At 32.9% G+C, this 15,000-nt stretch overlaps 4 protein-coding genes and 1 long non-coding RNA gene across 5 annotated transcripts in view; 1 reads left to right on the plus strand and 4 right to left on the minus strand.

Moving 5' to 3' along the window:
- The window catches only part of LOC122333511 (dual specificity phosphatase 29-like), a 3,067-nt gene extending 513 nt beyond the window's left edge, over nucleotides 1–2,554 (minus strand). The window contains exons 1-4 of the mRNA XM_043231167.1: nucleotides 2,295–2,554; nucleotides 2,070–2,195; nucleotides 1,247–1,464; nucleotides 1–429 (exon numbers count right to left, since the gene is read on the minus strand). The exon at nucleotides 1–429 is cut by the window's left edge and continues 513 nt beyond it. Coding sequence (XP_043087102.1) covers nucleotides 215–429; nucleotides 1,247–1,464; nucleotides 2,070–2,194 — 558 coding nt within the window. The 5' untranslated portion in view covers nucleotide 2,195; nucleotides 2,295–2,554 and the 3' untranslated portion in view covers nucleotides 1–214. The remainder of the gene's footprint in view (nucleotides 430–1,246; nucleotides 1,465–2,069; nucleotides 2,196–2,294) is intronic.
- Nucleotides 2,555–2,971: 417 nt separating this feature from the next.
- Nucleotides 2,972–9,568, minus strand: LOC122333510 (dual specificity phosphatase 29-like). Its single transcript, XM_043231166.1, has 4 exons — nucleotides 9,430–9,568; nucleotides 5,318–5,487; nucleotides 4,214–4,434; nucleotides 2,972–3,319 (listed from the first exon to the last, which is right to left on the minus strand). The coding sequence occupies exons 1-4, from the start codon at nucleotides 9,457–9,459 to the stop codon at nucleotides 3,117–3,119; spliced, it is 624 nt and encodes a 207-aa protein (XP_043087101.1). The 5' UTR covers nucleotides 9,460–9,568; the 3' UTR covers nucleotides 2,972–3,116.
- LOC122333512 (dual specificity protein phosphatase 13-like) lies at nucleotides 8,069–12,042 on the minus strand. The gene is made up of 3 exons (XM_043231168.1): nucleotides 11,820–12,042; nucleotides 10,687–10,904; nucleotides 8,069–9,765 (listed from the first exon to the last, which is right to left on the minus strand). The coding sequence occupies exons 1-3, from the start codon at nucleotides 11,942–11,944 to the stop codon at nucleotides 9,554–9,556; spliced, it is 555 nt and encodes a 184-aa protein (XP_043087103.1). The 5' UTR covers nucleotides 11,945–12,042; the 3' UTR covers nucleotides 8,069–9,553.
- LOC122333515 lies at nucleotides 10,798–14,527 on the plus strand. The gene is made up of 3 exons (XR_006248637.1): nucleotides 10,798–10,933; nucleotides 12,343–12,379; nucleotides 13,752–14,527. It is a non-coding gene; the product is annotated as an uncharacterized LOC122333515 (long non-coding RNA).
- LOC122333513 (dual specificity protein phosphatase 13-like) overlaps nucleotides 13,490–15,000 on the minus strand; it is a 2,377-nt gene continuing 866 nt past the window's right edge. The window contains exons 2-3 of the mRNA XM_043231169.1: nucleotides 14,738–14,955; nucleotides 13,490–13,937 (exon numbers count right to left, since the gene is read on the minus strand). Coding sequence (XP_043087104.1) covers nucleotides 13,735–13,937; nucleotides 14,738–14,955 — 421 coding nt within the window. The 3' untranslated portion in view covers nucleotides 13,490–13,734. The remainder of the gene's footprint in view (nucleotides 13,938–14,737; nucleotides 14,956–15,000) is intronic.

Here is a 15,000-nt window from a genome sequence, read left to right on the forward strand (position 1 = left end):
TCTTTTATTTTGAGAAGCGTTGTTATGGACTATGGGTTGTTAATTGATAGTTTGGAGTGGATGTTTGGATTCTGACGGCACCCATTTGCTGGATTAAATGAATGAATCCAAATACGTTGCAATTAAGAAACAAACTCATTTATATATTGGATGTCTTGAGGTGGTGAACACAGTACATTTTCAGCAAACAAAAATAATTTTCGGGTGAATTATGCTAATAGATGGCATCTCTTCTTTGCACGTGGAGGTTGGAGTCCAGCTGACGCAGCTGTTGAAGGAATCCAGCGTTGGGCAGAATGTTCCGGTGGACGCAAACCGCATCGATGGCTTCGGAGACTGTGAGTTTTTCGTATATCATTAGATACGCCAGCACTAGTGTCGCTGAACGACTCACTCCTCTGGCACAATGAACCAGGACCTTCCCTCTTGCTGAAACACAAAATAAAACTACCATCATGCATGCAGGTTGAACCTGTTCAAACCGATCGAATAGATGTCTAGAACATCAGACGCATTCAATTAAAACACGATATTCAATCGACAAGAAACACTGTAGGGGGTGTGTTTTATATATACCAGAAATTTTATATTTTACATTTTTAGTCATTTTGTTAAGTGTTTTTTTTTTGTGAAATTTCATGAAGAATGTCACTGAATTCAGAAAGCATTCAAAAAGTAAATTCTTACTTTATATGCATAAACACAATAACATGCTCCTCATCACCTACAAAAAAATCTGTATGCTTTGAGTTTTATTCAGTATACTTAATATAGCAATTACTAAAATCAATGTAGAAATAGTATACTTGCAAGTACTATTTCAGTACTAACTGGGACTAAGTTGGCCTACATTTTGGTTAATAAATGTATATTTTAAGCAGTGTAACAGTAGTAAACTTTAACTATGTACTGCAACTATACTACAAGTGAACTTGTATTGATAGTTTGCTAGTTAAAGACTTTTCAAGTTTATGAAAGTAAGCATTGAAGTATACTCTTAGTAAACTTTTAGGTTTTGTCTTTTTTTTAGTTTTATTAACCTAAGCACAACTAAAAGCCAAGTACAATACTTAATTGTATTTTTAAGTTTTTAATCATAGCAGTCCAAAGATTGAGTACAAGTATAGACCAAATATGTCTTTACAGCAGTATACATCAAGCATGAGAAGTACATGCAAGTTGATTGAAAAAGTGTACATTTCTTTTTTCTCAAACGTGTGGTATAAAAGGTCACAAAATGTCTTACTTTGCTGTGACAGAGCTTTATGAATGAAACTGGCTGTTGGGTAGAAAAATGGTGTGATGTGAAAGTCTCTGCTGTCTGGTGCCTCCACGCCGTGATACTCTATGTTCGTATCCGAGTAGAAATCAGCTCCGGTGTCGATGTGAGAGGGCCCGTGTGCAGCGTTGATGACGTGAGCGATTCCTAGATGTCTCAGAAGGGTCTTGTCTTTCGCTGTCGTACTGAGAGAAGCGCTCAAGAGTTAAATCTGTGCAGCAGCTCTCAGATCTCATTTACACTCACTTACGGTCAAACTCGATCTGTCATGTGATGCGTGAGGACGCATGTGCGTAGCAAAGTCTTGTCTCGTCAAACGTTAAGTGTTAATTACACATGAACAGTGGTTCTCAAACAGGGGTATTCATTTAGTTCTACCCAGACTTAAGTAATCAAGTCATTTATTTCTTATAAGCAAAATGCCGCTTCTAGCATAAAAACAGGAAAACTGGAGCGATCGAATGACATCAAATTACTGACCGCATGCACACAAGCAGCGCGTCTGTGATAGATTTCCTGATACGATTTCCTGCGTGCTAGACAGGTGAGTGGACTATACAACCACCTGTCATCCGAGTACATGCACTTTATCTAAACAAAAAAAAATGCATGTAAATCAGTTTATGGTTGAAAATATGAATCCCTTAATGGCAAAGGTGTGATTACGGTCTAAATGAAGTACTCTGAAGAATGTTAAATGCCCAGGTGGGAACACCACTGTAAAACGTTTAAGAACCACTTCTATAGATGACTAGAAATGTTGTATGGAGTCTGGTGGTGTAATACGTACACATCACTGATGTAGATATCGGGCCAGACTTCATTATAGGCCCCTGAGGGTCGACGGTTCTTCAGCAGGAGGGTCAAAAGGTCACAGATGGGCGGAGTCTTGTATCCAACATCCTGTGTGCTCATTCTTTAATGGGTCGGAAATTCATTTAGGTTGCTCTTCCAAAATAAAACAGCCGGATGTACAACATAACGCAATTTTGACCTTTTCTGTTCTTGAACTCACGTGTTGTTTCTCTGAACTCTTCTTCCGTTTCTTCTGCCAGGTCTGTCGTCCGCGTGGAACCGCGTTTGCGTGCGATTGTGATGGAGTAAGTGATACGTGTCTCTATTTTGGCCTCTCTGCGTGTTGGTAAATATAGAAGAGACTCAGGCAGACAGCTGAGATGATCTCTGAGATGATCTTTGAATCGAAGTTCATACAAGGTAGAGATGGCTTGCATTTTAAAATTGTTTTATAAACATTTGTCAAATTATATATTTACAAATCTACTTTTTATTTGGTAAAATATTATTTCTCTGAACTCTAAGAAGTTTGATGTCATGATTACATATAAATATATATATATATATATATATATATATATATATATATATTTATGGAAATATATTTCTATATTTATTTAGATATATATATATATATATATATATATATATATATATATATATATATATATATATATATATGTATAGTAAATAAAATAATATTTTTATTAAATTAAATTAATTTTAAGAGGTTTGATCCTGATGTCCGTACATATATATATTTTCATGTATAAAGTGTATTTTAGTAACTAAAACATAACAATATATTTATTTATGTCCTCTGTTTACTTTAAGTCTTATTGTGCTGAACATTAAGCAGGAATAGCAGAATATTTGACAACAACAGACAATGCAAAATTAGAAAAAAAACAACCTCATTTTAATTGATAACTGAAATCATGTATCAAATCATGTAGGAAGGCAGATTCTGAATCATGCATTTCTATCAGGGAATTCCTGTGAATAAGTTGCTGTATCTGCTGTGTTTGCGATCGGTCCGCTGTTAGAAGCCAGCGCTCTGGCAGTGCAATGTTTTGTCCAGTTCTCTCAGCTGCTCCATAAAGCCAGAGTTTGGGCAGATATTCCTGTGCTGTGCGACGGCTTTAATGGCGTCAACCAGCGTCATGCCCTCATGGATCATCAGATATGCTAAAACCAGCGACGAAGAGCGACTCAGGCCCATCGCACAGTGCACAAGCACCTTACCTAGGAAAAAACAAGAAAAATGTCTGCAGTTTTTATCAAAAGCATATTTCCTACAGAGAACAGAATTATTCATTTATTTTTAGAATTATTTAAATATATTTAATAAAGTAAATGGCTATATTTAGCATTAAGAAAATAATTTTGCATTTTGACATTTTCCTCACTCAAATTCCCATAAACAAAAAAAAACAAAACCTATTTTAAAATAATAATAAAATTAAATTAAAATTATAAGATTATTGTATATATGTATATATATATATACTGTATATATTCCCATATAAAAAAAAATATATATATATATATATATACATTCCCATAAACAAAAAAAAAAATAAACCTATTTTATAATAATAATAAAATTAAATTAAAAATTAAAATTATAGTATATATATATATATATATATATATATATATATATATATATATATATATATTATTCTCTCTCTCTCTCTCTCTCTCTCTCTATATATATATATATATATATATTATCTATATATATCAGAGATGCTATTATAGTTTTTATTAACAGTAAAAAAGTCTAATTATATTGTGTGTATATTTAAACATTTGTCTATTTGGCTTTTTAAAATTAAATTTCAACTTTAGTTATTTCAGTACTTTTCAGGTTAAGCGATGAAAACAAGTAACGTTGCCTTAAAAGCTGAAAAAAAAGACATTTTCATGTATTTATGCTTTTAGTTTTAGTTATTAATAATAACTCTGCACTGTACATACAAAATACAAAAGCTCAACAGTTAATCATGAAATGATACAGAATGAAAATAGTATGACGATGCAAGAAATATTAATGAGTCTTAAAAACCGATTTGATGTCTTCATGGTAAATACGTTGATCTGGATGTTTTTTTGTGTGTTTTTTGCTCTCCTCACCTCCAGGGGTGCTCGTGGCAGTCTTGATGAACTTGGCAGCGGAGTAGAAGAAGGGGCTCAGGTCGAAGGAGGGCATGTCGAAGGCCTCCACGCCGTGATAGCTGATTTTAGTGTCTCTGTAGTAACTGGCTCCTGTGTTCACGTTGAACTTCCCGTGAGCTGCGTTCAGCACAAATGTGATGTTCAGAGACTGGAGCAAGTGCCTGTCCTTCGCTGCGTACCTGAATGAGATGCAGTCACGACACATGCACGCTTCATAGTTTCTTTTCTCTCTCTCTCTCTTTTTTTTTTTTTTTACACATTTATTACAAGATAGGAAGCATACCAACTTTGCACGGCATGTAAATTAACAAAAAACTTTGTATTGAAAACTTTTGAAATTTGTATTAGACACGGCAAAAAATAATAAACATCACCTACAATATAAATATCTAAACATTATTAAATCGAGATATGTTTATTTGAGAAGCGTAAGATATAAAGTCTTGTTTTCAGAAAAATTATCACTTAAAACAAGAATATGTTTTCCTTTTTAAGTTAATATTATTTTTCTTACCCCTTTGATAATTAATCACAAACTAAATGTACGTTTTTTTGTTGTTTTTTTCAGAAAACAACACTTAATATTGTGATTACTTTTACTGTGAAAAATACACTAAGAAAAAATACTATATACTATTAAATATTATTAAAAATATATATTTTAACAGTGAATATTGTGCACATTTTTGACGAAGAGAAGAATTTTTTTTTATTATTATTTTTTTTAGGTATTTTGCACTTTCTCATAAAAAGTTCTCATTAAATCATGGAAAAATAAAGGCAGGTTTATATTTCGTCTTAATGCAGTATGTGTGAATATGATACCAAAATATCCACATTCAGAAAAAGATAAAAAAAACTGGGTATTCAATATATTCTTAAAAACATGCATTTTTTTAAACTAGGGGATGAATCTTATTCATTTTCATAGTGAAACACTGAAAAATATTGCTCGTAAATTTAACTGATATTCCAAAGAATTAAAATGTGAGATTTCGAAGAAAGCCCCAAGTGGCATTTTCTTGTAAATGTGCTCTGCGGTGTTCAGGGCTAGTATCTTACATGTCTCCGATGTATATTCCAGGCCTGACCTCGTCCAGATGGCCGCTGGTTCCGGCTTTGACCCACAGGAGTCTCTGGAGCTCCGAGGCCGGAGGAATCTCGTAGTCGGCCATCAGACGGCCGGCGTTACGGGGCATACCGGCCCACCAGGACAGTTCAGACTCTTGCTGCTAGATTTGTGTAAAGAAGGCAATGTTGAATATACAAAAACACATGTATTCTATGACAGAATGCTATTTAATTCTACAATTTTTTTTTCGTTTCAGAGTTCACTGTAGACCGTTTATGGAAACCACCAGCTAAGACTCTTATTTTATGTGCCATGGGGAAAAAAGAAAGCCAACACAAGGGTACGTTTTCATTTTTGTTCGCATGAATCAAATCTCGTTGGTCCAAATTCCAGCTTAACGTTACTGTAAGCGTCATATTAATTGCTTTCATTAATTAACATGTAAAATTGCAAAGACGTTAAGATGTCCGCATTAAAAGTCATTTATGCAAGTTATTATATGTCCCTAGAAAGCACATTAAATGTTAGGAGTCTACTTTTGTGTCTACTTTTACGGTTAAATAGGTTTTTGCAGAATAACACTGCATTGTCATTGAGTGTAACACAATGTAAGTTCTTGATTATTCTGACTTGTACATATTAAAATATATAAAAGAATAAGGGAGCATTTTAAATTGTATTGTTTTTTAAATAAATAAAGTATTAACTTATTAGTACATGAGTTGAAAGCAATTAGTCTTTTAATATGTTATAAATTGATCTAAATATGCCTGAAAAATTGTTGCATTGAATGAAATTAGGGAAAATGTATGATGTAAAAATATTGCAATAAAATAAAAAAATTTTAGGGGAAAACAACCATTTAAATCAGGGTTACAGCGTTGTTTTTATGCTTAATAATTAGTTGAAATATACCAAAAGAATTCCACTATAAAAAAATAAAATACAAATATTGCTAAAAATTGTTAACTGATGTTAAGACTGCTAGTTGATGTGTTTTCAGGACTGTAGAAGAGTTTAGATCATTTTTAAGAAAACTGTTTGTGCAAAACCAAAGTCGTTGGTAACGCAAACAAACCTAAAACTATATAAAAAATGTCAAATAAAAGAAAAGAAAAAACTTAAATAAAAAAATATAAAAATTATATATTAAATAAATAAATATATATTACTAAAAGTAAAATTGCTATAAAAATTAGGTAAAACTATATTAAAAAAATAAAACAACAAAATTACTAGCTTAAAAATGTAAAGTTGAGATGAAAACAAACTATAAAAATAATTTCAAAATATTAATAAAAACTGTAATGGTATCTTGATACTAAAATAATTAATGGATAGATGAATTCTGTTTTGTGGTATTATATGGTTTGCCACACCTTAATAACAAATCAAATAACATGATACAAACAACTTTAACATCAAACGATTCAAAAGAGGGTTAAAAACATGAAGCTTATTTTCCTGTTCCAGCAGTGACTAACTTTATCTCTTTATGAATATCCTGTTCATCTTCGTGTCATTGTATAATCAAGTTATAATTATTAAAGTTAATAGCCGTCTCATTCGAGCGTGCATGCGATCAAATAACATATTTACATCGCAAATCAAACATTAATTAGTATACCACAATGTAATGCAATTCAGAATAAATCTAAATGAGGTTTTCAAGCACAAACAGACTCACGGCGTGTCGAGGAACAGCTTGGTGTGTGTGTGTGTGTGTGTGTGTGTGTGTGTGTGTGTGTGTGTGTGTGTGACGTGTTGTTGGAGCCCGTCGAAGACACAGTGATGATTTATCTATTTATATATATTATCTGATTCACGCGGCTCTAAACATTGTTCTTCAGGATCCTGATCTGGAAGCGTCAAGCAGCAGAAAAACCATATAAGATCATCCGGTGAGAGGATCCTCTGTAACATCACCCTGATTACAACAAACAGAGACGGAGAGACCATTCTGAGCATTTCCACACGCTCTGTGTCCGAGTAACAGCGTCTTAAATTAGACAAGCTCATTCCTACAGCCGTCAGATAAAAATACATCAGCTCTCAAAGTCAACACTTCACTTCACACAAGAGACTTCATTTGCTTTGCTGGACAGCTGCTTTTTATTTTAAAAAATAATTATATATATATATATATATATATGTATATGTATATGTATATATAAGTGTAACGTTCTCAAAAATATAGAAAAAAATATATATTGTGATATGTTATTACAATTAAAAATAACTTTTCTATTAATATACTTTAAAATATAATTTATTTCTGTGATGCAAATCTGAATTTTCTCAATCTGAATCCTTCAGAAGTCATTCTAATACGCTGAATTATTGCTGCTTTCATTTTTGGATGAACATTGATTCAAAATAGATCCTGTGACATTGAGGACTGGAGTGATAATGTTGATCTTTGATCACAGCAATAAAGGATATTTTGAAGTATATAGATTGAAAATTATTTTATATTTGACACAATAATAGTTTAGTGTAGATCAAACAAATGCAGCCTTGATGATCATAAAAATCATTTAAGAAACATTTATTTAACATTGTATCTTTATAAGTATATGTATAGTTATTTATAGTATATATATATAATATATAAACACACACATATATATACATACATATGCATATAAACTGAAAAGCATCTTTCCAGCAACTAAAGCAAATGAACTCACTTGTGTATTAAACTACAGAAATAAAATGTACAGTAAAATATCAAGTCAACATGAAATCAAGATGAACTTTATTTGCTTTGTTTTTTTTTTTTTCATTATAATAGAATTCATTATTTTCTTTTAATAGTTTATTTAAAAAGCATTTAAAAACAACCCGAAGTTGACCAAAGTGCTACACAGGGACAATATGATTCATAAATAGGTTTAATATCGTTCATCTAAAATATCAAAATAATCACATTTATTTAGTCATTGTATGAGTTTATAAGCAGTTTAAAAGCAGTCAGTTAAGCATATTTAACACAAAAATCATTGATAAGACGACTCGGTGACATTTCCGTAATATTTAAAACTTTTAAAGTTGTGTAACCAGAGGTAAGGCACAGTGTGTGTGTGACGTGGATCGGTGGTGTTTTGGTCCTGTTGTAAACAGTGTGTGATGGTCCAGAGGCTGCTGTGCATTTAATGGAGGTAGTGTGTTGTGTTTGTGAATGTGTGTATTTTTACTAAACGGCTCAGAGGCATTAATTAAGTCAACTTGCGTGATGTACCTGTTTGCACGGATTTATAAACCTTTTCCCGTTCCGTAGATACCCTCTAAAAGTGCATAGGTGTGTTTGCACCCGATGTGCATGTTCAAGCCTTTCGGTCATAATTCACAGCATTTACCCAAAACCCCCTGAAATACTACCTGAATAGACATCTCTGCAGTGAGCGATTGCCGTCATTCGTGCTTTCGGCGGATGCTAGAAGCATCTCCCTCGACTCTCAGCAGCATAGAGGAGACTGAGATCAGCTTAACACACAAACACTGGTGGCAATAATCTGTATTTTTAACTACGTATAAACATAAAACAATCTATTTAAAAAGGATCGTTGCAACCAGTATTTGTGTGCGATAAGTATATGTCATTTTTTTTATTCAAATGACACGAAAAAATTGTGTTCACCCTCACGCCATCCCAGACAGTGAATGGGTGCCGTCAGAATAACAATCTGAACGGTCTTTTAATTTGATCTCTATTAATTATTATTTTACGATTATTTTAAATGGTGTGTAAAAAAAACCCACGTATGAGTTTGGAGCTGTTTTGTAAACGCTGCTTGATCTGTGCGGGTTTCTCTCCTGATTCTGACTGGAGGAAGTGGATCATGAACTCATATTTTAGTAAAAGAAACATCTTAAGATGGATTTGTTTATTTTTTTTTTTTTTTGCTCTCCAGATGCTAACCGATGGACTGGAGCGCTGCGGATTATTGTGATGGCTTTCATTCCCGACGGCACCCATTCACTTCAGAGGCATTCCTTCAGATTTGATGAAGAAACCGGCACGCATGCGTCCTCGATGACCTGAGGGTGATGACATATTCAGCAAAATATCATTTAATGGTAAACTAAGAAAGAAAATAACCTTTTCTTTTGCATAAGCTCCGAATCTCATTGGTCCAAAATTCCAGCTTCACGTCGCAGCGAGCATCGCGTGTCGAGCGTGTCAACGTTTTCTGTTCCAGCTTTAAGATCGTTGCGTGCTCCGCTCAGAGCAGGACACACCATCTGTGTTTCTTCTTCCTCTGCAGGTCCAGGTCCAGCAGCAGAGCCAGGAAGTTCCTGTTGGGATAGATGGCTCGTTTCTGGATGACTCGGCGTATGGCCGTGTGCAGAGGCATGTCGTGATAAAGCATCAGGTACGCCAGCACCAGCGACGACGAGCGGCTCATTCCCATGATGCAGTGCACCAGAACCTTCCCTGAGGAGGAAGGTGGAGATCTGGTTAGAGGCGGACTTTATGGTTTTAACAGAAGACTCTCATTCTTGCCTGTTCCTTGCTGGTAAAAATAACACCCACAATTCATTGCAGCGCTTCATTTAATGGTCTTGAGCTCACTGCTGTTTCAGCACAGCCTTCAGTGAGTAAAAGATTTCAGCCTCAGGTAAGATGTTTTGATGCTTCCGCTCAGCAAGGCTGCATTTATTTGATGAAAAATACAGTAAAAATGGTCAAATATTATTACCATTTAAAATAGCTGTTTTCTATGTGAATATCTGTTAGCATGCCATTTATTTCCGTGATCAAAGTTGAGTTTTTTAGCATCATTACTCCAGTCTTTAGTGTCACTTGATCCTCAGAAAATTATGAAAGTCATGTCTATAGAATGTTTTTACCGACACTTTTCATTAACTTCATGCATCTTTGATAAATAGATAATATAGATGTTTTTAAAAAACACTTGATAAAAGAATTTTGAAAGTGTGCACGCACATGTAAAGTGCAAAGTGTAGATATGTGATATATTTACAGGAATCAAGACGAAAATGTTTAAAATAGTATTTGCTAAATATTAATAATAAAAACATTTAGAACTCATTTTAGTTCAGTATAACTGGACTTCAACACTGACAAAATGCAGGAAAAGGCTTGATTTTCTGCTGTTACACAATTTTTGACCTGAATGTAGAACCTAAAGGTTTATTTTACTGTATGTATTAAAAAAAAAAATATATATATATATATATATATATATATATATATATATATATATATTTTATTTTATTTTATTTTTTTTTTTATTATATATTTTTCTTTTTCTGCACTGATTAATCCAGGAGCCTTTTTAGAAAGCAATTCAGCTCAAGACTATTTTTGTTCATTGATTCAGTGATTCCTCACCGTCAGGACTGTTGAGAGCTCTGTGAATGAAATCTGCTGCGGGTTTGAAGTAAACATCCAGATCGAAGTGCGTGGAGTCGTCAGCGGGGATCCCGCAGTACACAAAGCTAGCGCCGTAGTAGTTCTGGTCCCCGATGCTTCCTCTCTTGGAGTGAGCGGCGTTCAGGATGTGAGTGATGCCCAGCTTCTGCAGAGCGCTCCGGTTCTGTGCTATTCCTCTGACGGCAAAAATAATACAGAAGATAAGGTTAGATCACATTTCAACATCACATTTGGCCTGAAGAGTTCCAGTCTATTCTTTTTTGTTTTAATAATTAGTAGTTCATTTTAGTTTTTATGTGTCTATATAGTTATAGTTATTATATTTATATATATATATATATATATATATATATATATATATATATATATATATATATATATAAATATAATAGTTTTAGTTTTTTTGTCGAATTATTATTGAGTAATTTTATTTTTTCCCCACACACACTTTACACACATATATATATATATATATATATATATATATATATATATATATATATATATATATATATATATATATATATATATATATATATATATATATACACACACACACACACATTTAGAAATAAATAGAAATATTATAAAATCATTGGTAATGCTAGTCTTTAAAAAATTTGTCAATAAACTAATAAAAACGGCAAACAAAGTTTTAGTTTTTGTAATTTTTATAATTTTTATGTGTCTATAGTTTTTAATGGGATTAGGTTTTGGGTGAATTATTATTGAGTAATTATATATATATATATATATATATATATATATATATATATATATATAATTATATATATATATATAGAAATAGAAATAGTATAAAATGTGAATAAACAAACAAAAGCATCATGTAAATAAGAATGAGCAAATAAATATCTGATTTTTTTTTTGGTTTTGTTAAGTACTTCAAGTTAAACTACACGAAAAGAAAAAAACCTATTCATAATATAACAATTCATCAAATGAAACTAATTAAACAATTTATAATATTCATTTCATCCATTACTCCCGCCTGATTTAATCAGAGTTGTGGCTGTGCAGTTTTAAGTCGTCTGTGTTGTGAATAAGTCGTCACTTTTTCAGCTCGTACTCACACGTTCCCGATGAACAGGTTTGGCCAGACCTCGTCGATTTGGTGCAAGTTTAACTTACACGAGTCCAAGACTTTCTCCAGGTCCTTGACTGACAGATACTCTTTCCTGCTATATTTACGGGCCATCGCTTCTTTCCTGAATTACCCGCCAAATAGATGAAGAGAGTGTGTTTTAATGATCGGCTCTGGACGCCTGCCTCTCGCTCTGATCCCACACGACAGCTGTTACCCGATTTAGGGCTTCAGAGTTCAGATAGTCTTACTCACGGAGACATGATGTACACACACACACACACACACACTCCACCGACACACTGCAAACAGACCGAATCTGATCTGCTCTGTTAAGTTTTTCACGAAAACATCTGTCAAACTCCAAAAATGCATACAAAATGTGACCGATAAGTGGTTTTCACTGATTCAGATTCATAAACCGATGCACTGGGAGTCTTGCAGCTCTGCTCGATTAACAGACTTTATAAACTGCATGCGTACAAAAACAAATCTCCTTTTGTTTTTCACAGATGAAATAACAGCACGTATGCGTGGAACGACACGGGGGTGAGTACATGTTTAAATCGAATGAATATCATTCTAAACATTTTGGTAATGCCTGTAAAAAAAAGCTGAACGAATAAATCAGCAAGTGATCAAATATAGCAAAACATCCACAATATAACTAAACAAATGATATGAAGAAAATTCACTGGTTATATTTGTAATGATAGGGATTTTCTTTTTTGGGAGAATTATTATTAAGTGATTTATTTTTAGATGTATTATTAAATAAAGGTAATGCCGTTTTAAGAAATGAGTGAATGAACAAAGAAATATAACAAAATACCTCAACATGAGTTTAGTTTACACGGGTTTTTAATGATTTAAGGTGAATATGATATGACCGAATGACCACATTTTTAGAGTCAATTATTAAGTGAAATTATGAAATATTATAATTATAACAACATACCAATATAAAAAAACAAAGAAAATGCTTGTTTGTTTTGTGACATAACTTATAGTCAAGTTTTGAAATATTCTTTATTTATTATTATTATTTATAAATATTATTTTTTTATCAAAGGCAAAATAAATAAATTAATAAATAAACAAATCTGGCAGTGAGCAAAATTAAAATACCCAACTAAATAAAACAAAAAGTTTTAACGATAATAATAAATAAAAACTTTTGGGAACCTTTTATTTTGCACTATATATAAAGTATAGTAAAAATACACATTATCTTATAATATATACAATAAAGTAGTTAATTAATTATAAAGTAAATTAATTCTAAAGCAGTCAAGTAATTTGAGAGTTAAGGAGTGTTTACTTCTTAAAAACAAATTCAAAATCAAATTTTATTTGTCACAAACACATACATACATGGTAACGACATGCAGTGAAATGCTTTTTACAACCGTCCAGCGTCTAAAAATTTAAGAAAGAAAAAAAGAAAAAAAAAAAAGAAAAAGTGCAGGCATTATAAATAAGAGATAAGAATTAGAAAAAGGTAAAATTAAAAGGAATAGGAGACAACTTTCTAAGAAATATATAGAAAATAATAAAATAATAATAATAAAATAATATATATATATATATATATATATATATATATATATATATATATATATATATATATATAATATATATATATTATAAAGAATTTATAAAGAAGAAGTGTATAAAAGAAATATAAAATATAAAGTATAAAGTGTCTGTTGTGAATTGTTCAAAGCTCCTTTATTGGTGTTCAATAAAGAACATCCCTGAACAAAATGTTCTTTATAGTGGGAAAATAATCTAAAAGGGCTTTATTAAGAACAAAATGTGACAAAATGAATCTTCTTTGGCATTTCTGCATGACATGCGCTTCGGTCGTACTCTGAAGACAGCCTGAGGAATGTTGTTGGTGTTTATGTGCGGTGTTCAGGTCGCCTCAGAGTCGCATCCAGAGCCCGCAGCTGTTTGAGAAAGCCTCGGTTTGGAAAGATCCAGCGGTGCTGCTTGACCGTTGTGATGGCGTCCAGCAGAGAAAGATGCTGGTGTATCATGAGATAAGCCAGGACCAGAGACGCAGAGCGGCTTACTCCGACCGCACAGTGAACCAGAACACGCTCTGCACACAACGTTCACAAACCATAAACAGAATACAGTATTTTTTCATATCGCTACAAATAAATAAATGCACATCCCGCAGCACAATAACCTGAGACCACGCTCATAACGAGTTAAGCATGATATTTAGCGAACAGGCCTATATGTTTGACTTGGGCTCAAGTACACTTAAAAATAAAGGGGCTTAATAGGTTCTTCGCAGCGATGCCACAGATGAACCAGTCAGAATTTGTTTATATAATATATATTTATTTTTAGTAATTTTATTACGATTAATAATTTTAGTAACAAGTTAAAGCAAATTAAAAATTAAAAATGCTGTCTCAACATTTAGCTGAAATTAAATAATATCTCAAGATTTTATTTTGGTTAAAGTTGATTTTAGTTTATTCAAGTAACATAATTTTTTTATGTTCATAAATAACTGGTGGAAATACAAGAAGCGTAACAATTCAGGTTTGATTCAAATGTCAAAAAAAAAAAAAAAAAAGATTCGGTCATTAACTCAAAAACATTCCAGTTTGATTCAAAATGATTCCAAACAAGCGACTCGTCAGTTAAAGACTCATTTAAAAGAATCATCCTGAAAAACTCAAAGAAGAACCGCAACTTGACAAAATTTGATTTAAAGCAAAAAAAAGTAACATGAATGTATAAAAACAACCAAGATGTGACTTCTACAGCAGCATTTATTCAATTTCATTGCGATTTTCTCTATGAAAAAAATATTCTTAGTTTCAGGGTTCTTCTATTGCGAAGCACCTTTTTTAAGAGAGTTCCCCCGAGCTGAGACGGTTGTACCTGCTGGAGAACTGAGAACCTCCTGGATGTAATCGGCGCAGGGCTGAAAGTAAGGCGACAAGTTAAAGGCAGGAGAGTCGTCGGCAGGGACGCCGTAGTACTCGAGCGCCGGCCCGTAGAACTGGTGGCTGCCCTGGCTGTGCATCTTCCCGTGAGCGGCGTTCAACACTCGAGTGATGCCCAGCTTCCACAAACAGAACCGATCGTTAGCCGCCGACCTGCAGGACGTTAAATCATCACCAGCAGGTGCTTTATGATCCCTG

Source organism: Puntigrus tetrazona, unplaced genomic scaffold (assembly GCF_018831695.1).
Source record: "Puntigrus tetrazona isolate hp1 unplaced genomic scaffold, ASM1883169v1 S000000283, whole genome shotgun sequence".
NCBI classification, from domain to species: Eukaryota; Metazoa; Chordata; class Actinopteri; order Cypriniformes; family Cyprinidae; genus Puntigrus; species Puntigrus tetrazona.